Raw genomic sequence first — 26,195 nt, forward strand, 5'->3', positions numbered from 1 at the left:
CTGCGTCTGCAGAGCAGGACAGGCTCGGCTGGCAGCACGCCGCTGTCTGACTTGGGGCTTCTTCTGAGACTCTGGCTCCAGTCTCAGCTGTGTCAGGAAGGACCCTGCCGTCCGCCCTGCACACCGTGAGGACTCTCTGGATTCGGCCGGGGAGCATCTCATGCAGCACCTGACCTGTGGTGAGGGGTCAGTGAACTTTAGCAAGTGTGATCAGTTTCTGTTGTCCCGTTTCTCTTCCTGAGTCTTTCCTAAACTAAATATTAGTGTATGAGTTAATTCAAAATAATATATTCAAGTATGTATTGTTCTAAAATTGTTTACTGAATGTGTGGTAAAGCAGAATAATGACTACAAAAGTAAAATTTATTGTCACTTCAGATCGTAACATTTCTGCGGCATGACTTGCTTCTTCGAGGGGTGCTGCAGAGAGGCCTGCCTGCTCTGGACGGCGTCCTGACTGGAGAGCACTTATGCCCCTGTGCTCCGTGTACCCGTGGATCGTTACAGGGCTGCTGTGTTTGCTCTGAAACCTCAGCTGAAGGCATTTCATTCTTTAAGATTTTGATGTTGATTTTTGGGGGCTTCCCTGGTAGCTCTGCTGGTAAAGAATCTGCTTGCAATGCAAGAGACCCCAGTTCAGTTCCTGGGTCGGGAAGATCCGCTGGAGAAGGGATAGGCTACCCACTCCAGTATTCATGGGCTTCCCTGGTGGCTCAGCTAGCTGATAAAAAATCCTCCTGCAATGTGGGAGACCTGGGTTCCGTCCCTGGGTTGGGACGATCCCCTGGAGAAGAGAACAGTTACCCACTCCAGTATTCTGGCCTGGAGGAGTCCATGGACTCTACAGGTCGCAAAGAGTCGGACACAACAGAGCGACTTTCACTTTCACTTGATTTTATTTTTTTCTTTTTGGCTTATTGAAACCTCCTCCATTTCTGTATCTAATTGCAGCAATAGGACTGGTAAGCACTGCTTAATTAGAGCTCCATGAAGGCCGTGCACGCCCCTATTCCCATCTGATGACTTGCTTAATGGACAGACAAATATTTGGAATGCTTTCTTTATGAGGTATGGTTTGAGAAAAAAGCCACAACAATTACTTAGGTGTTAAAAAGGTAAACGGGAACAGCTTATTTTGTGTGTGTATAAGCAGTTCCAGTTTAGGCTGAGTATCACGTAAAGTTTACTCTGCACATAGTATTTCGTGAGATAAAGATATCAATATAAGATCTGTATGTTTATCTTTAGACCTCAGTTGAGTTAGGTGTAGCCAGTACAAAGCTGCGTGTGTAAGTGTACTTCCTCAGGTCTGTGGAAAAGGAATATGGTTTTGTTTGCTTTTAAACTGCCTTTTCTTCAACTTTCCATTCTTCTGGACTTAAAGAATAATTGACACTCAGATTTTCCCATATTTGCTTCTCTCCTCCCTCTTCCTTTCCTATCTTTCTGTCTACACACACACACACAGACCACACAGACCCAGAAACAGACACACACACACACACTCCTTTCAGTATCTTATGAAAAGAAGGACATTTTTCTGCATAACCAAAATACCATGGTCACACTGAGAATTTAAATGTCGCTACACTATTATTTAATACGTGATCTATTGTCAGGAAGCATTTAACAGGAGGCTTCCTGTGTGCTGTTTTGGATCTGTCAGGAATTCTCTGCTCCTTATTAATTCCTGAATATTCAGAAATTAGGAGGAGAGGCAAGCCTCTCCTGGGACTGAGGAATCCAGGCATTTCGTTCATTAGCGTTTCTATATGGTGATAAGTACCCTTTTCCTTCTTGTGAACCATATGGTAAAAGTGATTGTTTACAAATCTCACTCTTTAATATGGATTGCCTATGTTTTGTAAGTCTGGAATTTTAATCTTTATCTTTACTGAGAATAACTACTTCGTAAGACAGTATATATGCCCACACTATGTTGATTAATAAAACACCTTTGCTCCATCAGAGCTCTGGTCCCTGTGTTTTTCTCTCTCTCTCTCTTTCAGGCTGATCCCCTGGAGCTCAGAGGCCCTCTGAGTTCACTTTCCTGCCCAGGCTTCTAAGACCCTCTCGAGAAGGTGCTCTGTGCCTTCACCCCATCAAGAGGGCACCTGAGGCCTCCGTGAACAGAGCAAGCCCCGTGCCAGGGGCTTTATTGGCTTTCTGCAGAAACCGAGGAATACCAGCCTCTTTCTCTCCTTTACTTTCTTATCATCGACTCTGGACCACCAAGTTCCGGTCCATTAAAGGACCTCAACAATCTGTAGTCGTATTTCTCCAATTATGTGCCCAAAATGTTCTTTATAGCTTTTCTCTAACCCTTTTCAGATCAGAAGCCAGTCAGAGATCATATGCTTCTATTGTTGTCCTGCCATTTTTGCTCTTCTCCGTTTAGAACAGTTGCCTCTCCCACCCCTTGTTTTATTATTAAATCATGACGTTAACATTTTTGAGGAATGCAAGCAAGTTGGCTTCTAGAATATACCCTAATCCTGATTTATCTGATTTGTTTCCTCATGATGAGGTTCATATTGCAGTCTTGACACATGAATGCCATGACATGAATAGGTGTGTGAGTTACATACATGAATAGGTGGTGTGTGTTATATTCATGAGTGCTATGACATGAGTAGGTGATCTGTGTTATATATGTGAATGCCATGACATGAATAGGTATGTGTGTTATATACATGAATAGGTGTGTGTGTTATATACGTGAATTCTATGACATGAATAGGTGTGTGTGTGTGTGTGTGTGTTATACATGAGTGCTATGACATGAATAGGTGGTGTGTGTTATATGACATGAACGCTATAACATGAATAGGGGTGTGTGTGTGTGTGTGTTATACATGAAAGCCATGACATGAATAGGTGATGTGTTATATGACATGAATTCCATGACATGGGTAGGTGGTGTGTGTTATACACAGGGGTAGTGTTGAATCAGTCTCATCGTGTCCCATTATGGAGACTGTGAGGGTGACCACTTTTCCTCTGAAGCACGGAGGCATCATGTGGGCTGATGCTTTGACATTTATTGGCATGTTGTGCTCCCCAGTGATGCTCCCCTAGTGGTTCCAGCATCTCTGGGGTGGTCTCTGCCTGAATCAGTGACTGTGTTGGTGGTTGTGATATTGTGATTTAAGAATTCTCTCATTCCTTGTCCATTTGTGATTGGACAAATGGATTGTGTTGTGTTGTAATTCATTCTTATCATTAATCTTTTTTATACTCATATAGGCATGTGTTTGGAGAAGGCAATGGCATCCCACTCCAGTACTCTTGCCTGGAGAATCCCAGGGGCGGCAGAGCCTGGTGGGCTGCCGTCCATGGGGTCGCGCAGAGTCGGACACGACTGAAGCGACTTAGCAGCAGCAGCATGTGTTTGGCCAGTGGGTGCCCCCTTTAGGCCGATTCCTATATCCATTTGACAGTTTTTAAATCCTTTTTTCTTTCTGACACAACTAGATACTCCAAGCTTCTTTTGTGCTTTTCTTGTCTCTGACTTGGAATCAGCCGTTTTCTAAAGAGGCTTGGGTTTATTTTAATGAGGAGATGTTATTTAGAAACCAGAATCTGGGTACAGGTGCATTTATCATGTTCTTGCTTCTAGGCCCTTTCTTCAAGATCCCAAGGGGGCTGCTGAACCCCGATCATGTATGAACACACTGGCCGTCCACAGCCGTACCACCCTGAACGCACCCTATCTCCTCCGAACACACTGCTGTAGAGACAGGGCTTCCCAGGTGGCTCAGCGGTGAGGATTCTGCCTGCCAAGCCCTGGGTTTGATCCCTGGGTCGGGAAGATCCCCTAGAGTAGGAGATGGCAACCCACTCTCATCTGGAGAATCCACTGGACAGAGGAGCTCGGAGGGCTACAGTCCATGGGCTCACACAGAGTCAGACACGACTGAGGAACCGAGGGCTGGAAGAACATCCACGTATAAGCAGGAGTCCTCAGTCACCTGGAACTGACACGCGGCTTCATTCTTCCGACGAGCGCCTGCCCAGGGCCCCGTCCGAGGGCAGCGCCAGCCGCACGCAGCTCTCGGCGAGGGGGGCAGTCGCACCACCCCCAGTGCCCCCTCCGCTGGCCCAGGTTCGCACGCCTCCACGTCCCCTCAGCGCCGGGCGGCGGCCAGACCCTGAGTCTGCGCGCTGGGGCTGAAGCCCGAGCCGCCACCATCTGCTCACTGCGGCCGCTCCCGGGGCCCGCCTCCTGATGGGAACGGCGGCTGTCTCGAGTTGTTGCCCTCAGCCACTTGTACACAAGGACGCCACGGGCCCTGTCCAGGATGCCGTTGTGGTGCGGAGTCGCAGTTGAACTCCGGAGCTCTAATTGCCGTCACTGGCGGTGCTGGACCGGAGGAGGTGCAGGCCCAGGAAGGGGGTGGGCTCTGGGAAGCCCCCGCTGGCCTTGCTTGTGGGGTGATGGCACAGTCAGTCTGCTGTGATGAAGGGCTGTGGAGGCGAGATTCCTGCTAGGAGGCTGGCCTGGGCCCTCTGAAGTTCGGGACCAGGAGATGCGTGATTTTCAATGACCGGCCACACTGAGAACCTCAGCTGTAGACTGCTTCCTTTGTTTACCGTGTTTGTTTGCTGCTGGCGTGCAGTTCCTGTCCGTGTCCACCTGAGAGAGCCCTAGTTAACATCTGTAACTTGCCATGTGAGGTTGGTTGGTTGTTTTGAATGATGTTGTTTTTTTAAGATTTTTTTTTTTTTTTTTTTTTTTTGATGTGGACCATTTTAAAGTCTCCATTGAACTTGTTACAGTACTGCTTCTGTTTTCCCACATGAAGGATGTGGGGTCTTTGCTCCTCACCCAGGGATCAGACTCTCCCCCTGCATTGGATGAAGGAATGAGCCACTGGGCTGCCGGGGAGGTCCCTTGGAGGTTAAGTGTGGCCCAGAGGAAGTGCTGGAGCCGCTCCGGAAACACTGTGTCTCTCGTTGGCCCGGGACTTGGTTTTGGAAGACAGCTGGGCTGGGCTGCGTCTTGCATACCTCCCTTTGCAGTAAAGCTTCATCTCAGTTTGGTTCAACATTGTCTTGGAAACAGTTCTCCCCTGGGTGATGATCAGAGTCACCACATGGGCATGACTGAGTGGAACTGGGAGCTCACGTGCCCTTTCAGACATGGGTTCAGGAGAGCCCCCGGCTGCTCGGGTGTCACGGGTATTTGTTCAGTTGAGGCAGAATTACATGGCCGCTAAGCGGTGTCATTGTGCTGAGTTACCAGCTGGTGACCCTGCTGTGTACCTTTCGCTCACTCTTCACATGTCTGACCAGGTGGGTCTGGGTGAAATAGCAGTGTCAGTTCGGTGTGGTCACAAGCAAATGTCCCATGAAGGGTTTGGCTCTCGGACGGTGCCTCCCTCGCCAGGGCCCCAGGTGTAGCCTGTGTTCCCCGAGGTGTAGCAGAGCAACCGCCCCGTCCGAGTCTTGTACAGGTTGGAGGTTGGAGGCAGCATCACTGTTCCTGGGACAGCCCCGATCCTGCTGCAGTTAGAGCTCAGCCCTTTGCCGCTCGGTGGTCCTCTCCCTCCCTCTGGGGGCCGCCCGGCGGTGACCTTTCCCTCTGTCTGAGGGCCACCCAGCGGTGCCCTGCCATTGTTTGAAGGCCAGTGCTCTTTGCCCCTAGGACTAGCCTAGTTTGGATAGGCCAGTTGTTTTTTGTTTCGTTTTAAACCTGTGAGATCTTAGTTCCCCGACCAGGAATTGAACCAGGGCCGTAGAAGTGACAGTGCCGAGCCTTACCTGCTGGCTGCTTGGGGATTCCCACGACAGGCTGAACTTTTGGTGTGCTAGGATCTTGTCATACAAGAGGACAGACACTATGATTGGAAATAAATTTTTTCTGGAAAATTTCTATTCTCATACCAACTATAGCAACCTATCTCTCATTCTAGCTATTAAAATAATTAAGGTTATCTAAGAAAAATCATAAATGATAATCTTTTCAAGTAAACTGTGTATACCTTTTATCCAATTAGCTAGTGCCTTAAGAAAGTGAACGTAAATCTCTGTGGGAGGAAACTAGAATTAATTTAGCATATTTATTTTTATCATCAGTTCATACATAAATATTTCCTACTTAAAGTTATACAGAAAGCAAACTCATGGTAATAAATGTTTAATTCCATTTTTAACAATGTCTAAAATACGAGGCTGTCTAGAAAAATGTGTCACTTCACCTTGAAGTCCTTTTAAGGACAGTTTGCAAACACATGGATGTGGCTAACGGCCTGCCTCAGAGCTGAGGTGATTTATGAGGTGTTTACATTGGAAAGGAGGCAGGGAAGCATCAGAAGTTAATTTGATTAGGGGGTAGCAGCTGAGATTAACGCAGAGTGTGCAGTGCATGCATTCCAGGCATACGTGCACTGGCTTGGTGTACTCAGTGGTGGAGGCATGACCACAGTCCCTGTTAGAACAGTTCATCAGAAAGAAACACTGTCTCCCCACCCCCAGCACTGAGCAACCCCTGACCTGCTCTGTGTCTCTCTGTAGTGGTTCGTTCTGGACATTGTATATAAATGGAGTAAGAGAATGTGTGTGTGTGTGCACGCGCGCCGCGTGTACCTGGCACATTTCACTCAGCATTGTTTACCAGGCTCCCATGTTTGTTGGTCTTTACCAAGGCACACTCCATTCAGAAGATCATGGGTGTATCATTTTTGCTTACCCAGTCATCCCTTGATGGCCATTTGGCTACTACAAACAATGCTGCTGCTGCTGCTGCTGCGTCGAATCAGTCGTGTACGACTCTGTGCGACCCCATAGACAGCAGCCCAACCAGGTTTCCCCGTCCCTGGGATTCTCAAGGCAAGAACACTGGAGTGGGTCGCCATTTCCTTCTCCAACAAACAGTGCTAATGTGGATCTTTGTGTAGAGCTTTTGCGTGGACGCGTCTTCATTCCTTTCGGCGTTCTGCTAAGGGCGGGGTTGCCGGGCCCGCGAGAGCCCTGTGCTGCCCTCTCCTGGCCCGCCACTCTCAGGGCGGCTGCGCGTGTGGCGTCCCGGCAGCCCCACGTCCTTGCCGGCGGCTGCTATTATCTGACTTTTTAATTACAGCCTTCCTGGTGGGAAGTGGTATCTCAGTAGGGTTTTAAGTACTGTTTTCCTTGTGTCTCTGTAAGTTAAGGATAAATGAAAATTATGGTAAAGTTGTTTATATAAATAAATGTGTAAAATGTCATTTTCTGAATGGGAGTTAACTTTGACACCCTGGTGTAGTGTGTGGATGCTGCTGTGTGCCATCTCGAGAGCGGCATCGTTCCAGGTCTCTGTGTGCCTGTGAGTCTGTTAAGTCTGCCCCCTCCCCCTTGTCCCTGCAGGGTACGTGGACACCAGGCCCTGGCTACTGCGCCACAGGGCCGGAGTTCAGTTCAGGAAATATCTTCTTAGTCCTGTATCTGTACCTGATAAAAGAATATCAAAAGCCATGAAGTAGTAGAACTTGGGTCTCAATAATCTTGAGGCTCATTAATAACCATCTCGGCAGCCGCACTTCTGTGCTCTTGATTTAGCAGCCTTAACCTTCATTTCTGATACATGCATGTGACTGATTTTTGTCCAGACTCCACTGGTCGGAGGTAACATGACCCTGTAACCCAGCTCTGGAAGCTGGTAGCGGCTCCGTGAGCTCCGGGCCTCCTGTCCTCCCTCGCCTTTCACTGAGATGCAGGAAGCGCCTGCTTTTCCTTCCGTAACCAGCCTTTCTGCCGCTGCTCCTGGGCGGGCTCTGTGCTGCCACCTGGTGGCCCCCTCCTCCAGCCGCGCCCAGAGGTCCGCAGGCTGCGGGCGGGCGCCTGGGCGCTGAGCCAGACTGCAGGGCGCCCCCTGGCGCTCTCACCGCGCACCGGCGGTTCCCTACTCTGACCTGTGCCGGTTCGGGGACAGTGCGTCTCACAGCGCCGCAGGAAACGCTGTCTGGAGTGCCACTCAGTGCTGGCTGCTGCTGTTGCTATTTGACCTTAATTCTTGGGGTAAAAAATGGAATTTGTGTATTTAATTTAGAGACATAAATCAGTCCAGATGGATTGATTGTAGCCTACCGTTTATTTTTCACTGTTGATCTTTTCTAGATTGATCGTGTATACAGTTTCTGTTATACATAATTTTTAAATTCTCCACATATTATAAAGTTAAGGGGTAAAAAAAATCATGCTCAAATTTGAAGATTCTTAGTTTAAAAGTGGGTGAACCTCTTATGGAAATATCTGTAAACAAAGTAGTGGAATATTTTTTTAATTTGTTCTTGAATTTAGGAGTAGTTTGAAGTAATCAGTGAGATGAAGTTTGTTCTGAAAATACATTACTGATTATCCTTCTGTGTAATGATCTGCATATTATTACAAGGTCATTTCTAAGAAGTTTTACTTTTATTCTTTTCCTTTCTCTTCCTGTCTCATGTATATTACGGGCGTATTCAAGATGTGTATGCACACACGTGTGTCTGCCCGTGTGCGTGCATGTCTTGTGGACATCATTACAGTGTGGTGTTGCTCTTCCACTCAGTATTGTGTTGAGCACATTTTCTCTTGTTGTTAAATAGCTTAGGAGAGCGTGCATTCTACATTGTGGCTGTACCATTGCTTCCTTTCTTGTTCCTATAATTGATTAACAGTCAGTTTCATTCATGCAGCTCTTTTTTTCTCTCTTAAACTCTTATCTGTGGAATAAATTGCCAAGAGAAACAGTCTTAGTGAAGAGGACGTGAATGGTTTTATAGCTCTCAAGATGTTTTCCAGATTTTGGTCAGGAGAGTTACGCTTTAGAATGCTGTTAACCCTCCTACTCAGGCTTTCCTCTTGACCCTTGTGCTGGGAGCAGAGGTGGGGAAGACAGGCCCTGCTCCCTGGGGCTCAGGTGAGTGGAGAGGACACGCAAATCCCTGCATGAAGGGCTCACGGGGTGGACACCGAGTCCCCCTGAGTCTGAAGGAAGACCCAGGGTCCCTGGACAGTAGCAGCCTGAAAGGGAGGCAGAGTGTGTGAAAATAGGACTTGAAGTTCAAACAGTTATGCTTGCGTTTCTTTCTTGCATTTGATGTCTGTTTATCATTTCCAGAACATTTTTCTTGCCTAACTAGCTGACTTAGTTTCTGCCAACTGCGTGACACAGTAGAAGGAGCACACGGATTGGGACAGACCATTTACTTTTCGGAGCTTCAGCTTCCTCACGTTAAGAGCATGAGTGATGCTTCCTTCTGAGCTTTAAGGTTTATAAAAGGTGTATGTTATCTCCAGTCTTATTTCAGAACAGATTTGAAGTGGAAGAACTGATATGTTAGTAAAGCACTCAGCACAGCGTCTGAGTCACCACTGGTTTTCTGATGGCCGTTATCAAGCATGCAGCTTTGGACAGGCCCCTGCCCTCCTGTCAACACTGCTGAGTTTTCAGTGCCCTGGTCCCCACCTCCGAGTCAAAGCTACGTCCTAACGTCCAGAGTCGAGCTCACGCTTCCCTCTTTACGTGAGCGGTAGACGAGCTCCTTTCCTTCCTTCAGCCCCTGTTTGTTGCCAGGCGCTGTGTCTGGTGCAGGGGATGCGAAGGTACCTCCGAAGATGCCCTTGCCCTCGGGGTCTCACTGTCTCACCAGGGAGCCAGTGCCCATCCTGCAGCCAGCCAGTCTGTGGTCCTCAGGCAGCTGCTCACTAGCCTCGTCCAAGGAGCCGTGTAAAGATGCCGTGGCCTGTGGCCACTTCAGGTATTAGGTCAGGATACAGTGCACATGTCACTGAATCTGTTGTGCTCATCGTTTCACAGGGTCGTGTGTCCAGTCTTAAACTCACGCAGTGCGCTGTGTCGGTAACATCTCAGTCAAACTGAAAGAGAAGCAGGATTTCATGCGAGTGTGAGCGGCACTCTGCGGGGAGGTATCCTCCCTCTGTAGGAAGAACCAGCTGGAAAGGGAGTCAGAGAGGGTGGCGCTGAGACCAGGAGCAGGACGTGCCTGCACGTGGTGGGGGGCGGGAAGCCGGGCAACAGGCGTGGGGACAGCGGACCTCTGCCACGGCTGCTCTGAAGGGAGTGCAGACGGGGGAAGGAAATGCAGGTTATGAAGCTGGACTGATAGGTGGGGCCAGCTAATAAACCGTGCTCCCCTTTTTAAGGAGTTTAAACTTTACGGTGCAGAAGATGAGGTCGACTTTATGGGAGCATGAGATGGCATCTCTGATTTGGAAACATAACTAGTCCCCAGTTTATAACATCTTCAGAAGTCATTCCACAAGGATTTAAGGTAATATTTAAAAAAGTATAGTATTCTTATATTCTTGGGGGGTGTGGAGCCTTTTGTAAACATGGGAGAAATTGCAGTCATTGAGGAGAACATTAAGATAAACAGGTTTTACCAAGTAAATATTCAATATTTAGACCTTCTCTGCAATATAATATTCAATTCAGTCAGTTTAGTTGCTCAGTCATGTCCAGTTCTTTGCGACTCCATGGATGGCAGCATGCCAGGCTTCCCTGTCCTTTACCAACTCCCGGAGCTTGCTCAAACTCATGTCCATTGAGTCAGTGATGCCATCCAACCATCTCATCCTCTGTCGTCCCCTTCTCCTCCCGCCTTCAATCTTTCCCAGCATCAGAGTCTTTTCCAGTGAGTCACTTCTTCACATCAGATGGTCAAAGTATTGGAGCTTCAGGATCAGTCTTTCCAATGAATATTCAGGATTGATTTCCTTTAGGATTGACTGGTTTGATTTCCCTGCAGTCCAAGAGACTCTCAAGAGTCTTCTCCAACACCACAGTTCAAAAAGCATCAATTCTTTGGTGCTCTGCTTTCTTTATGGTCCAGCTCTCACACCCATACATGACTACTGGGAAAACCAGAGCTTAGACTAGACCTTTGTCAGCACAGTCATGTCTCTGCTTTTTAATATGCTTTGTAGGCTGGTCATGGCATTTCTTCCAAGGAGTGATTGCCTTTTAATTTCATGGCTGCAGTCGCCACCTGTGGTGATTCTGAGCCCAAGGAAGTAAAGTCCAGTACTGCTTCCATGTTTCCCCGTCTGTTTCCCAGGAAGTGATGGGACCAGATGCCATGGTCTTAGTTTTCTGAATGTTGAGTCTTAACCCAGCTTTTTCACTCTCCTCTTTCACTTTCTTCAAGAGGCCCTTTAGTTCCTCTTTGCTCTCTGCCATAAAGGTGGTGTCATCTGAATATCTGAGATTCTTGATATTTCTCCCAGCAATCTTGATTCCAGCTATGCTTCATCCAGTCAAGCGTTTCTCATGATGTACTCTGCGTATAAGTTAAATAAGCAGAGTGATAATACTCATCCTTGACATAACTCTTCCCAGTTTGAAACCAGTCTGTTGTTCCATGTCTGGTTCTAACTGTTGCTTCTGGATGTGCATACAGATTTCTCAGGAAGCAGATAAGGTGGTCTGGTATTCTCATCTCTTGAAGAATTTTCCACAGTTTGTTGTGATCCACACAGTCAAAGGCTTTAGCGTACTCAGTGTAGCAGAAGTAGATGTTTTTTCTGGAATTCTCTTGCTTTTTCTGTGATGCAACGGATGTTGGCAATTTGATCTCTGGTTCCTAATATAATATTACATTCCAAATAAAGTAGAAAGTCCAAAGATAAGCTGGAAAAAGGTATTTGATGATGAAATGACACCTAATAAATAATGAGCTCTTACGAATCAAGAAATAAAGAAGGAAAGGTGACCATCTCACAGAGAAATGTAAGCCAGAGATATGAGTGGGCAGTTTTCTGAGGGAAAAATACAAATATTTGCTAAACGTATGAAAATATGCCCATCCTCATTAATCAGAGAAATGTGCAGTCTGAACAAGGGAAGGTTTTTAACTTCCAGACTGGATAACAGATGATAAAAAGTGCATGATGTCTAATATTGACCAAAAATGTGGGGAAACAGGCACCCTTGGCAACACTCTGGGGAGGGGAGGAAGCTGCCCCACCCTTCCAGCAAGCAGATCCGTGGTTGTTTCTCAGATCACACACACGGTTGCCCTTGGGCCCAGCAGCCCCGCAGTGACCGTCATCCCTGGAGAAATGCAGGGTGGTGGTGTGTTTACAGCGCCACAGAGCAGAAGGCAGCGCGAGTGTCTACCCCGGAGCTGGGGGGAGTACAGTGTTTGGTGAGAATACGTTCCAAACCATGGACACTGCTTGGGGAACAGGAGGGCAACAGGGTGCTTTCAACTTTAGGAACTTCCTAATGTTGGGAAATTTTAAGAACCGACCCCCACCCCCACCGCGCTCCCCGCCATGGTGTAACATTTCTGTATGAAACTACCTCTCATGGGAAACAGCAGTAAAGGAAAGACTAGCAGTCCTGTGGTGGATGCAGAGGGTGGGGAAGAAGCGGCAGCCAGGAAAAGCAGAGGGTTATTGGCCTTGTTCAGGGGTGAGAAGTGGTGGTGTCTGAGCTGGAATGGAGGTGAGCAGACAAGGAGGCTAGACTCTAGGGACAGTTCAGGAGTGGAGTCTGTACACGGCTCCCTGTGGATGAGAGGAGAGAGCTTGCTCAGAGATGACGCTGAAGTCTGCAGTCGTTTTGTTGAGTAACTGATCGTGACCTTCTCAAAACCAGGAAAAGCGGGACAAGGAGCCTCCTCTGAGTGGGAGAAGATGAGCACCTTGAGCGGAGACCCTCAGCGAGCGTCTGAGTGATAAAGGGGCTGGGTTGCCTGAGTTCACCCCTGGCCCGTGTGCACCATTTATGCTCTTAGCAAGGCTTATTGTTCATAACCTTTAGTTCCGCTCCTGTTTGTTGGGCAATGTTAGTAACATTTAACAGTGTAAAAGCAGCCGTCCCTCATTGTGATTCTAAAGGTCGTTCTCGGTCTGTCTCCAGAGTGCTCACCTGGCCATGATCGACACCCTCATGATGGCTTACACCGTGGAGATGGTCAGCGTGGAGAAGGTGGCCGCCTGCGCGCAGCAGTACTCGGCCTTCTTCCAGGCCACAGACCTGCCCTACGACATCGAGGACGCTGTCATGTACTGGATCAACAAGGTGGGTGCTCCCCTGGGTGGCAGCGGTCTTAGAACCGTGGACGCTGTGCCTCCCCGCTTTGTGCTGAAAGTCTGTGCTCCCACAGAGCTGTCCGCTGACATCGTGACCCGCAGTGTGCTGGTGTTCGGAGGTCCTGAAGGCTGGCCCTCATGTGGGAACAGGGTTGCTCTCTTCATGAGAGACCCAAGAGCGCCCCTCACCCCTTCTGAGGAAGCGGGGCCAGACTTGCCAGGCCCAGTCTGCTGGCGCTTTGGACTTCCCAGCCTCCAGAACCCGAGAAATACATTTCCGTTGCTCACAGGCCACCTGCCTCTGGTGTTCTTGTTGTAGCAGCATGATCAGACTAAGACAGACTCCATTATTCTTTTGTTTTAAGTCAAAGTGAAAATTAAAGTCATGCAGTCTTACTTAATAGTTCCCATTCCCTTTAGACTTAAAAAAAAAAAAAAAAAAACGGTTAAAATGGTGGAAAGCGATTTTATGTATTCTGCAACATCTGTCACTACATTTTATGATAAACCTAGTTGATATCAGATTAGTACAAAATTCACAGCACTCCTGAGTAGGGAATATACTCTGTGGGTGCTCCGTAAACATTTTTTGCATCCAGGAATGAAATAAGTTTTTCATATTGCCAATTAGATGATTTTTAGGTTTGCTGGAGTGACATGTGTAAGACCATAAATAAATAATGTAGTTAGAAAGGCTTGTGCCACAAAGCTGAGCCTTAGAGAAGGAAAAGGAAGCTGTGAGGTTGCAGACCCGAGTCGGCCTGCAGGCCTCGCTGGCCTCTCGTTGGCTTCCGGGGCTCGAGGCAGTTGGATGAGGCCGTGGCTCTGCCGGTCCTGGGAAGCTGGGACCCTGACCTCTGTGCAGACAACAGTGAGCTCATGCCCTTGCTGGAAGCGAGCACGTCGCCCATGGTGGGTCTGAAGCAAATTTTCAGCCCTGCCCACACTCACCAGGATCGCTGGGGACTGTCTCGGAGCCGTCATCCCCCAGACCACGCATGGAGTAGGTTTCCATCAAACTGGCAACCAAGACTCACAGATACCAACAAATTATTAACGTCCTAGCTTGTGAATGGGGGATTCTGAGTCAGAGCTAGCTCATTTCTGCTTCTGCCGTCTCTCAGGAAGAGTACTTTACACAGCTGAGTGAGTCGATGCTCTGAGATCTGGCATGCAGCAGCCTCACACACCAAAACAAGTCTGTGTGTTGTTAATTCCTTGTAATGCCTCGGGTAGAGTCACGGGTAGAAAAGACTGTTAGTAACTGTTAACTAAGTTTCAGTTCCGTTCAGTCGCTCAATCATGTCCAACTCTTTGTGACCCCATGAATCACAGCACGCCAGGCCTCCCTGTCCGTCACCAACTCCCAGAGTTCACTCAGACTCATGTCCATTGAGTCAGTGATGCCATCCAGCCATCTCATCCTGTCGTCCCCTTCTCCTTCTGCCCCCAATCCCTCCCAGCATCAGGGTCTTTTCCAACGAGTCAGCTCTTTGCATGAGGTGGCCAAAGTACTAGAGTTTCAGCTTCAGAATCAGTCCTACCAATGAACACCCAGGATTGATCTCCTTTAGGATGGACTGGTTGGATCTCCTTGCAGTCCAAGGGACTCTCAGGAGTGTTCTCCAACACCATAGTTCAAAAGCATCGATTCTTTGGCGCTCAGCTTTCTTCACAGTCCAACTCTCACATCCGTACATGACCACTGGAAAAACCATAGCCTTGACTAGATAGACCTTTGTTGACAAAGTAATATCTCTGCTTTTCATTATACTATCTAGGTTGTTCATGACTTTCCTTCCAAGGAGTAAGCGTCTTTTAATTTCATGGCTGCAATCGCCAGCTGCAGTGATTTTGGAGCCCCCAAAAATAAAGTCTGACACTGTTTCCACTGTTTCCCCTTCTATTTCCCATGAAGTGATGGGACCAAGTTACCATAAATTAAAATGATTCAGTCCTTTTTTTTAAGCACAGAACTGAATTTTCAAGCAATAGAATTTTTAAAATTATTGATTTAGTTTACAATGGTTGATAACGGCATTCATATTTTCTAGATTGCCATTATTAGTCAATTTGAGCATTTATTTATTGTTGTTGGAATGACCGTAACATGAGTAACTCAAAATCCAAAATTATCTAAACTATTCTCAAGAAATACTTTATGCACTCAACAGATTGTTTCTTAGTTATCTTGAATTATAGGCTGTTTGAACAATCTGATAAGTTAGACCTTCTCCCTGAGAAGTTCCTGTATACAAAGCTTTTCATGTATTTTAACTGTGACCTGTGACCACACTAAACCCCACTCATGATCCAGGGACATGCCTAGGAAATCACAGGTTAAGAATTCAATCCAAACAAAGTGTTTTCTACTGATAATGAAAACATTAATTTTAAGGAAAATAGTTTTCACTTATTAGTCCTAAAAGAGATTGTGAACATTTTTACAGAAAAATAGCTGTCTTGTTTCCTAAGCAAAAGGAGAAGAGGGCAGCAGAGGATGACATGGTTGGATGGCATCATCAATTCAGTGGACATGAGTCTGAGCAAACTCCAGGAGCTAGTGAAGGACAGGGAAGGCTGGTGCGCTGCCGTCCGTGGGGTCGCAGAGAGTCAGGCACGACTGAGCGACCAAACAACGGCATCAAAACTGGAGTCGTCAAGCACCTTTTTTCCCGAGCACTCCAGCTGGCCCCTGACACGTAGCAGGTACTCAACAAGTATTTGGTAAAGTAATGAATGAATTTTAGGATTTCAAACAAAACACCTGTGAATACTGTAAAATACTTTTTTCTGGTTGGGAAAATGAGGTTCTGTTCATTTGAGTGGCACTGGTATTTGACATCAGAGACCTGAACACAGGCATTTTAAGGTACGTGTTATTTTTTTTTATTATATTTGACTATAAATTAAAATTAATGTTTTTATATTTTAAGGTAAATGAACATTTGAAGGATATAATGGAACAAGAACAGAAATTGAAAGACCATCACGCAGTGGAAACGCTAGGAGGTCAAAAGGTACGTACATGTTCCTAAGGGGAAAAAAGTGCCTTTATGAGAGCCTGTGTTCACAGGTGTGTGCTGTTTGGGGAAATGTTCGTAGGTATGTTCATCAGACTATTTTTGGTGATCTTAACTGTACCCTAGGAAGCCTTGCCGTAAATGCCAGGTAAGTAGAAGTGCAGAATGGAGGTTAACCAGATGATGGTATTTAGGAAAGATTGTTAATGATTAGAGCTCAATTTCTGAGGTTCTTTTGGCAAAAATAATGGTTCTGCCTTTGTTTGGTAGAGTTATGAAATAAGAAAACAGTTTCCAATGTATCAGCCTTATAATGACTTGTAATAAGACCAGCCTCTAAAATTATTCCGGGAATTGTAAGCTGTAACATGGTTATTCTGTGAAGGAAAAAGAAACACTGATGTGGATTTATTCTTTAAAAATTCTTAAACAGGCTCTTAGAGGTTTCTTCTCTGAAGACTTGTGTGTTTGTTGTGTACTGAAACCTAAAGTGTATTTCCTGCAATATAGTATATCTTACACTTCCTAAAATGTGTTACAGGGAGAGCCCTTGAAACTTACTGTCCAGCATTTCAGTTGAGGTATAAGAAGTTCTGTTATTCAGAGACTTTATTTTCCATTTGGGTTGTTTTGAGTCTCTTCATTATTATGCTGCACTTGTCTTCATTTTGGACAAAGGCTGCTGGCCACTGATGCTCTGTAACAGGAGGGGAAGGGAGAGCTGGTTTGTGTGTAACCAGCCTTGCTAGGAAGGTTCTGCCGAAGACCAGCAGCTTTGCCTGAATTTGGTGTTGGGATCACGCTGGCCCGCTCTCGCCCTCTTGCTCCCGTGGCTGACCTTTCCCCCGTGGAGGTGGACCCACTCGCTGCCTTCCCCAGCCCGGCCCCCACCGGGTCCCCAGCCCTTTCCCTTACCGCCCTCCTCGATGTCTTCTTCCCTCAGGGTAGAAACCCTTGCCTTGGAGACAGATCTCCTCCTGTCTGCTGTTTTGCTTCTGGCTGTGATCAGAAATCAGGTTCAGCACCATCCTGAGTCACAGAGCTTCATGGAGACCTGTTTATCACCTACAATGGCTCAGTGCTGTAGTGTTGCACACACGTTATGAGCTACATGGGTTTATATGATCACAGAGGATGCAGTAAACGTTGTTTCAATGGAAAAAAATGCTGTCTGTGTTCCAGTCAGCTGTAGATGGAGTTGTTGTTCGGTCGCTAAGTCCTGTCTGACTCTGTGACCCCATGAACTGCAGCACGCCGAGCTTTCCTGCCCTTCACTAACCTTTAAGAAAGGCAAACTGTATGGAATCCATACACAGCTGATCCACCACTCTGACTTCCCATGGAATTGCACATACACACTTCACAACCAGGATTTGTTGAGCAAGTGAACGAATGAACCAGTGCGGTTCACTTAAGCATCTGGCTTACTGCTCATTTTCATTCAGCACGAACAGAGCGTTTGTGCCTTCATTTCCTTTTCTTCCCTTTTATTTTGTATGTTTAATTTTTTACTGAAGTATAGTTGATTTATAGTGTTGTGTTAAATTTTGCTGTACAGCAAAGTGACTCAGTCATACACATGTACATGCTTTTTCTATTATTTTCTGTTATGGTTTATCACAGGGTCTTGCATCTTCAGCCCCCTGTGCTGTGCAGGAGGACCTCGTTCCTCCCCATCCTGCGTGTGATAGTCCGCATCTGCTAACCCCAGGCCCCTAGTCCACCCCTCCGCCCCCCGTCCCCTTGGCAGCCTCAGGTCAGTTCTCTGTGTCTGAGAGTCTGTTTCTGCTTCATAGATTGATTTGTGCCGTGTGTTAGGTTCAACACCTTCATTTTCAAATGAGTTTTACCCTTGTTCTCATTGTTAAGATGTGTGGGAAGCTGTTCATTTCACACGTCTTACTGCACAGGTGTCATGAAGAAACACATGGCCAAGCACAGACAAGGTTAGGGAGTCTTGCTCTCTTAACCTAGCAGTGGGAGTTTCAGCATTTGAACTGTATGGCTAGAAAGAGAATCACTTTATTCTTGATTTTCATTCTTGCAAAGCAAAATCTTCACCCTTTTCTCCTTTTAGGGAAGAGAGGTCGAGTGGTTTGCTCTTTCTCCTTGCTGTACCGTTGGTAAGAGGCCGCCGTGCCCTTTGCCGCCTCAGCTCGTGCTCGCAAGGCAGAAGCCCAGGTGCCCAACCCTGGGATCTGTCGCTTCCCCCCATGGACGGAGCCTGGGCTGCTGGATGGGGACTGTCTGATCTCCTGTCCTGTCCAGCGATTCTCTGCTCAGATGTTCAGTAGCGTTAATTTTATGAAGCTTCTTTCTATAGCTATCTTCTGGGTAAAATACATGCTCTGTTGAGGGATACTTGTATATTATTAGTGTTAGACCAGAATTTTAATTCCAAAGCCATTTCAGTAGATTATTAGACCATCATCTGACCATCTATTTCTGATTGTTGGACTGGGTGGTGCTTTAAGAGGGAGGCGTTTTAAATAGTGTCCTAGGAAAATATTTTGATTAAACAGGTTGCTGATGTTATTTTCTTTATTTTCTTTCAAGTTTCTCTTTTGGCTTCTGCTACTCCTTTTGATTCTAAAGTGTGAATTAGATAAGTAATTTTTGGTGTAAGTTGCATGAGCAGCTTGTATTTTTCTTTGCAAAATCTGGCAGCCCTATTTCAACAATCTCTAAGGGTTAGGACCAGCGACGTGAAGTCCAGTGTTCATTCTCTTAAGGAGCTTGTCCCGAGTGCTGTGGGAAGTGGGCCTGGTCTTGGTCAGGAGAGTCCTGCCACTGCCCTTCCCGGGCCCTCCACTACCCTGGGCCTTCTCTCCTGTGTCTGCAAAACTGAAAGTTTGGGTGAGTGGCTCCTAAATTCTGTTACGAAAGCGATGCTCAGTTTGCATGTAGTAAATGTAAGGGACTTGAAAGGTTGGTGAAAATAGTAAGTAGTTGGCGCTCATAAACTTCCACATGTACGTGTATATTTAAACATTTTAAAAATTCAGAGGTGGTACCATGAGTTTTTTTTCTCCAAGGAATATTTTATAAAGATGATTTGATCTGAAGTAACTTATATATGAGTTAGATAACCTAATACCGTGATTTTAATCTTTGTCTAAGAGGACTGTAAAAATCAGATTTAACAGCTTTGTCAATCAGTCTTGTGCATTTGGACACAAGACCCTACAAAGATTTGGATTGCTGTGGACTTAATATAACTTGCTAAGTTAAGGACATTTATTTTGAAATATTTCAGACTTAGAAACAGTTGCAAGGATTGTCTGCAGGAACCCTGGGCCCTTGTGGTAACATTTTATAACATTTCATGTGCTTGCATGTGTGCCCTTGTGTTACATGTTGCACACACAAATACATATGTGTATATGTTTTTCTGAAACATTTGAAACAAGGTTGCACACATCATGGCCCTTCACCCCTGAATATTGCTGTGTACGTTTCCTAAGAACAAAGCTACCCACTGACACAGGACAGGCGACTTAATGTCAGCACTGTGCTTGATCGGACTTGGAGCTGTGTTCAGTTTTGTCAGTCACCCCAATTGTATCGATACTTTATGCTGTTTCCTGAACTGGGATCTAGTCTGAGATCATATAATAGATTTAATTGTGTATCTTTTTCGTTTTGAATCTGGAACAGTCCCTGGGCTTTTCTTTTTTGTGACCTTAACATTTTTGAAGAACAAAGGGCATTTTCATAGAATATCCTTCAATTTGATATTTTTACTGGCATTTCCTTGCAGATAGGTTAAGCTATGCTTTTTAAGACTGAAATACGACGTAAGGTGTATACTTCTTACAAGACTGTATCCAGAGGCACACGATAGCCATTTGCCCCTATTAGATGAAAATAATTTTGATCAGTTGGTTAAGATATTGTTTGATTTTTTTGACTGCGTGGTTATTATTTTTCCTTTTGTAGTAATTTGAGAGGAGACACTTTGAGACTATAAATACCCTGTTCCTCTTCAGCGTTTCCCTGCATCCTAGATTTAGCATTTATGGATGACACCTACTTTAGTTACTATTACTATGGTGGCTACAAAATGGTAATTCTCTAGCTCCATCATTTCTTCCACGTTTGTTAGTTAGGGTACTGTAAGCAAATCTGAGCTCATCTGTTTATCAGTCTGTCATCTGTATTATCTGTACGAATTGATAGATTCTTATTTTAAATGCATGTATTTCTGTCCACAGTTATTCACCTATTCATTTGCTCATTCCCAGTTTTACTGAGCTCTAACTGACACAAAGCATGGAGTAAGGTTAGGGTGCGAAACATCACGGTCCGGCTTACACACGGCACGGAAGGATCGCAGTAGGCCTAGCGAGCCTCCGTCACCTCATAGAGATGCGGCGTTGAGGGAGTAGAAGAAGCATTTTCCCTTGCGATGAGAACTCTTTGGATTTACCTTGACAGCTTTCATATGTACCATGCAGCCGTGTTAATTACCATGTTGTATGTTTCATCCCTACTACTTATTATCTTATGACTAACTGGAAGTTTGTACCCTCATCTAATTTTGTGTGTATTCATTTTTGAAATAAACTGTATTGTGGAATAATCTTAGTTTACAGAGCAATCCCAAAGATAGCACAACTTTGTCCAGTTCCCCCAGTGTTAACATCTTACTGTCATAATTATGGCCCTTTCGTCAACAACAGGAAAGTGACGTCGGTGGATTATTAATATTGACTACACCACAGGCTTTCTTTACAGTCTCCCAGTTTGTGTTCTGCCCAGGTGTTCTATCCAGCATCCCTGAATTGGGGTTTGTCTCCTGTGTCTCGTGATGAGATTTGGTGTGTGGGCTTTCAGAGAAGAACATCACAGAGGTGGTTTCACGCCTCATCACTTCGCATCAGGGAGCGCGGGACATGAACACGGCTCGTCACTGACGGTGTCCACGTGATCACTTGGTTCATTAAAGTCACGTCCCTCCTTGTCAAGTTTCCATTTCCACCATCAGCACTGTTTTCTTTGTAAGTGGGTCACTCAGTCCAGCCCACGCTGCAGGAGAGAAGTTAGCTCCCTCCCTGAAGGGTCGAGCCCCTGTATCATTTGGAATTTTCCTCTAAGGGAGACTGTGTCCTGTCCACTTCCTTACATCCTTCAGTCAGTTATTTGTAGCAGTCTGGACTCGTGTGTATGTGTGTGTGTGTGTGTGTGTGTACACTGGGGTTACAACCAGTCTGTGGTGTTAACTTGTTCAGATTTCCCAGCTCCAGTCATTGGGAGCTGTGTCAGAGTTTTCTGAGTTAGTAAAAAATTCAAGTACTGAATATTTTACAAGAAATACAGACTAACTCCTTTGCTCATCACCTGTTTTGAATAATCCCTAGTAATTTCTATGTAATGGATTCTTCTAGTATCAAAGACAGGAAGACTCCCGTTCTGACATTGCTGTTCGTCTCTGGGAACCCAGACACGTTCCCGGGCCTCCTGCCCTGCTTCTGCCTTTCAGGGCTCCCGCAGAGGCAGCTGCAGAGGCTTTGGTTAAATGAGCAGTTACAATGCATGTGACAAAACTGTTAAGGTTTCTCTTCCTGATGCGGCAAGAAAACTTTATTGGAAATGTTATCTCTTTGTGGGAAGCTGGTATTTTTCTGATTCTTGAGTTTTCTGATTCTTGAGATGACTTTTTCAGGTTTTTTAAGTTCTTGAATGTATGTTATTTATGTTATTTTTCCAAATAGTCTTATTTTTACTGTTAATTTCTGTAAGAAAAACTTTCTACATAAAAGTTTAGTACAAATTTTAACTCAGACCCCATTTAGTTTGGTTCACTTTAACAAATATTTATTTAGGGCTGCCCGCCGCCCCGCCCCCGAAAAAAAAACAACGGTGCTAGGAAATATAAACAATCACAAATTATTCAGTTATCTGAAATTGTGAGTTTATTAAATTAATCTTCTTGAAGACATAAAATTATATTCTTTGAGACACCCCTGGATAGTAAAAATAATAACATTTATATTCTCTTTGTGTTAGTGGCTACTTGCTTTAGAGACTCTATAAAAATATTAATTGATAGGAATTGCCAACTGTTCTTCTTTCCTATTAATTGAAAGAAATTCATTATATCATTAAGGGAAATTATCATCATGTTCAATTCTGCATTACTGTTTGCTCTTATTCATATACTTATGGAACAGCCTTCTTTTCCTTTTGGGACAAAGACTTGGCTTCCTAATGTCTTAAGAATTTCAGTGGTTGCAAGTCCAGCCCTGGAATCTTTCTATTCCCTCTCATGTATTTTATTTTTTAATATGATGTGTGGTTCCAGAGCTGCGAAATAAAATTCTTTGCTGCCAAAGTATGCAGCAGGTCCAGGGTATCCTAAAAACACATATCCATGTTGGGAGAGGAGTTGCGGGGAGAAGGTGGTGGTCTTTATCATGAGGAAACTCTATATTTTAAGCTAACTTTTCAAGCATTAACAGTTTAAAAGTGTTTTGAGAACTGTAAACTTGGAGCTGCACTAACAGAAACTTTACTATAACTTGTTAATTTTAAAAAATGCTGATGCACTTTCCCTTTCACTTTCCCTTTTCTCCTGCTGCCTCCTCTGAAGTCTCCTTCCAAATGGTTTTGGAAACTGGTTCCTGTAAGTTTACCCAGCTCCTTCAGCTCACCCTCCAGACATCATTGCAGAGTGTCATTGTATTGTTGATGTCGTGCTGATACGGTCATTTCATATAACTCCATTAGTCACGAGTGGAGATTGGATTGTAAGGTCTTTGATCATAGTGCAGAATAGAAAGACCTAAAAAAAATCTAGCCAAAATTTGGATTAGACGCTTTAAAGATAATTAAAAGTGTAAACTAGTCTGTCATTACTTGGCAGACCATAAGTAACTAGTAAGAAGAAAGTGTGGGTATAGATTTGTACTGGTTTTAATAATGTCAGTAAAAGTGAGTATGAATTGCACACGTAAATTATTTGTATTATCAAGTCATCTTTTTGAAAGAATCATTTCCTTTTGGCCTGACCTATAGAGGATACTGTTTGTGTAATTTAAAAAAGTGACAGGTTCTGTGTCCCTCTCATTACTGAATCTAAACTATTAACAGATTCAGTTCTGGTTTGACTACAAGAGTTGATCTTTCAGTGTGAACTCTGGGGGTTCAACCACTTAAATGTTTTTCACCCTCAGAAACAGACATGTAACTTAGAAGTCCACCACAATTTTGAAAGATCGAAAATACATCCCTCTTAAATGCCAGATGTCTCAGTTTGTAGAAAGAGCAGTGTGTTTGTAAAGCGCCGAGCACACTCCAGAAGTTCTGGGAGACCCACAGGACTTCAAGATTGAAAGTTGGTTTCCCTGGTAGGCCTTCTAGGATGTAATCTTCAGGAAGATGTTGCGGCCGGCCACTTGCAAACCATGAATCGTCTGGTCCAGACCGCAGGCCTCGTGGCCGCAGCCTCGGGGAGCTGTGTGCGTGTGTGCTCGGGTTGCTGTGCCCCTCGGTGGAACGCTGCAGAGCACAGCACACAGCTCAGTCCTTTGTTCCGTAACCCTGGGCGCTCGGCTCAGTCCACTTCCGGCCGTGGGCCCTGGAGGTCCGAGAAGTCTGGCACGGAGCCAGCCACTGTAGAGCATTTCCAGAGATAGTATTCTGTTTCTTAATGGCCCAAGGAAGTGGGGCTGGAGGGGCCTGGAAGCCACAGGGGCATCGGAAGGCTGGCGAGGCCCCGGCTGCCACTCCCCCTCAGTCCTGATTTTCATGCTTGAGTTTTAAACTGTCCGCCAGCAGCTCACTGAGGATGCTTACTAACGATTACGTAAAAACACAAAATCAACTGAAGAATTTCTCTAGTGCACTGATGCGATTTTTCCTGAATATAGGTGCGCTCTACCATTAAATACAGATTATAGTCCCTACTGATTCATAAGAACAATCTCCTCTGAAATTCTTCACATGGGAAAATGTTCCATGAATCTTGTTCTTGAGTAGCCAGTGAGGGGTATATAGAAATAAATATTTCCCCTTGAATGTGTGTGCTTTTCTGGGGAAAGTCATTTAAAGGAAATCTGACTTCACCACCAAATAGTAAATCTCTTTCAGTAAGTAATTTTTTGTTTTTATTCTCACCAGAGTATTATATTTCATAATTATACTTTAATTATGAAATAGAGATGATCAGTTTAGATAGAAGAAAAATTAATTTTGATTTCTTAAAAAAAAAAAACCTTGTATTTAAATATCAGTGACCGCTGTAATTATAAATTTTGCTAATAGTTCAGTGTGCAATTTTCATTAAGTCTTCAGCATGATTTTTCTTGGCTTGAGGAGAGCTAGTAGCTAAAGACAGCTGACCTCTGGTGACACTCGCTGTGTGCCCGTGTGTATGTCGCGCATGACGTCATCATCTTTCTTAGTCCTCCGTGTCCTGTGAAGCAGGCACTGTGACTGCCCCGGTTCACAGATAAGGAACCGAGAGATGAGCGTTCAGGTAACTCGTCCAAGATCCCAGAGCTGAGAAGTGGCAGGAGCAGGATCTGAGCCCAGGTATTTAGTCTGACTTAAGAAGCTCCTTCTCGTAAACTCTCAGTTTTACAGCAGGTCTCATTTTTAGGGAACTGTCTTACAAATTTGTATCACTCGCACCAGCCAGTCTTTAAAAAACAAGAGCTTCTTCTTTTCTGAGAGGGAGCAGAAACCCTTATACTTGCTCTGCTTTGGGTTAGGGTAGAAACCTCATCCAGGAGGGTTTTCTCAGTTTCACAGTGGTTACACTTTATTTGCATTGTCTCAGCATTCAGATGAGAAGCCAGGATTTCTTTGTGGTCTGATTCCAGCTCCTTAGAGTGACAGTTCTTATTGCAAGGCCTCCTTTAGGAGTAGTTTTACATCCTCTGGCCGTCCCTTGACGCTGATGACTCCTCAGTCTTTGAGCTCCGGTCTTAATCTTTTTACACAAGAGCGTGCCGTCTAAGTTAAGTCTAATGTTAAAGCAAATTTTATCATCTTCAGAGCCACAGAACTGATAATTTGGACATTTCAAATGTCCAAAATCCATTCTGTGATGCTTTTATATTAAGTTCTTGGGCTAAGTGAACTCACATAGATGAGCCCTGTGGCGCTCTGTTAAGCACTCAGCTTCAGAGCTGTAGCGCTGTTGGAAAGACAGGTCTAGTGGTGCTGCTCAGGAGAGAAGGCTGTGGCCGCGTGGCTGCTGTCTCTGCCGACTTACACGTTATTACTGACACGGGGCCTCCGGTGCTGTGTCTTTCCTGTACGTTGAAGTACTTACTTTGATCTCTTTTTTATATTGTAGGCTCGTTATAGGAAGGAGCAGACCTTGCTCAAGCAACTGCCTTGCATTCCGTTGGTAGAAAATCTGTTGAAAGACGGCTCAGATGGCTGTGCGTTAGCTGCCCTCATTCATTTTTACTGTCCTGGTGTTGTCAGGTTAGAGGGTAAGTGTTCCATTGAAATATTTCTCAACTGTGGATAGATGTGACAGATATTTAAGATGGTAATATCTAATAAGTAATGAAGGCTTTTTTTTTTTTTAAGAAAAACATTTATATGTCATTCTAGGAGGGCAGTTAGTTGAGTGAAGGAGTGCTTGGTTTCTAAGTCTGTGTAGTGACTGCTACGTGTATAGATGTGTGTGTGTGTGTGTGTGTGTGAGAGAGAGAGAGAGAGAGATGACCAGATTCTACGTAGTTGTGTGCTGGTATTAAGTTACTAATTATAAAGTGAGTCCAAAGTGTGTATTATCAAAATTAATCCTTGTTCTTTTCTTATTTGAAGACATTTGCTTGAAAGAAACCATGTCTCTGGCTGATAGCCTCTATAACCTGCAGCTGATCCAAGAATTTTGCCAAGAATATTTGAACCAGTGTTGCCATTTCACCCTGGAAGACATGCTCTACGCAGCTTCCTCCATAAAGGTACTCCCTGGTCCCTGCGCTTGAAGGTTGTGGGGAAAGCACACAGCCAGGTGCAGAGACAGTCTAGCTGTGTTAAGCGTACAAAGTTAACTGTAATTTCAGTCAAAATAGTTGGTTAGATTTTTCTGCTGATTGTGTTCTGTTGTAACGCACACTGTCAGCTACAGGTGGCTTTTGCAACACAAAGAGTGAGTCTGTGGTCCTGCAGTTGTTAGTGCAGTGGAGA

At 45.1% G+C, this 26,195-nt stretch overlaps 1 protein-coding gene across 2 annotated transcripts in view; it reads left to right on the forward strand.

The window, feature by feature from the left end:
• CAMSAP2 (calmodulin regulated spectrin associated protein family member 2) overlaps positions 1-26,195 on the forward strand; it is a 97,674-nt gene that overhangs the window by 47,281 nt on the left and 24,198 nt on the right. The window contains exons 3-7 of one of the 2 annotated variants that reach the window (XM_070768747.1): positions 12,848-13,009; positions 15,957-16,040; positions 22,636-22,668; positions 25,348-25,489; positions 25,830-25,969. In XM_070768747.1, the coding sequence (XP_070624848.1) occupies positions 12,848-13,009; positions 15,957-16,040; positions 22,636-22,668; positions 25,348-25,489; positions 25,830-25,969 (561 nt within the window). The remainder of the gene's footprint in view (positions 1-12,847; positions 13,010-15,956; positions 16,041-22,635; positions 22,669-25,347; positions 25,490-25,829; positions 25,970-26,195) is intronic. The other variant, XM_070768748.1, reaches the window with a different exon arrangement.

The sequence above is a fragment of the Bos indicus genome, chromosome 16, assembly GCF_029378745.1.
Source record: "Bos indicus isolate NIAB-ARS_2022 breed Sahiwal x Tharparkar chromosome 16, NIAB-ARS_B.indTharparkar_mat_pri_1.0, whole genome shotgun sequence".
NCBI classification, from domain to species: Eukaryota; Metazoa; Chordata; class Mammalia; order Artiodactyla; family Bovidae; genus Bos; species Bos indicus.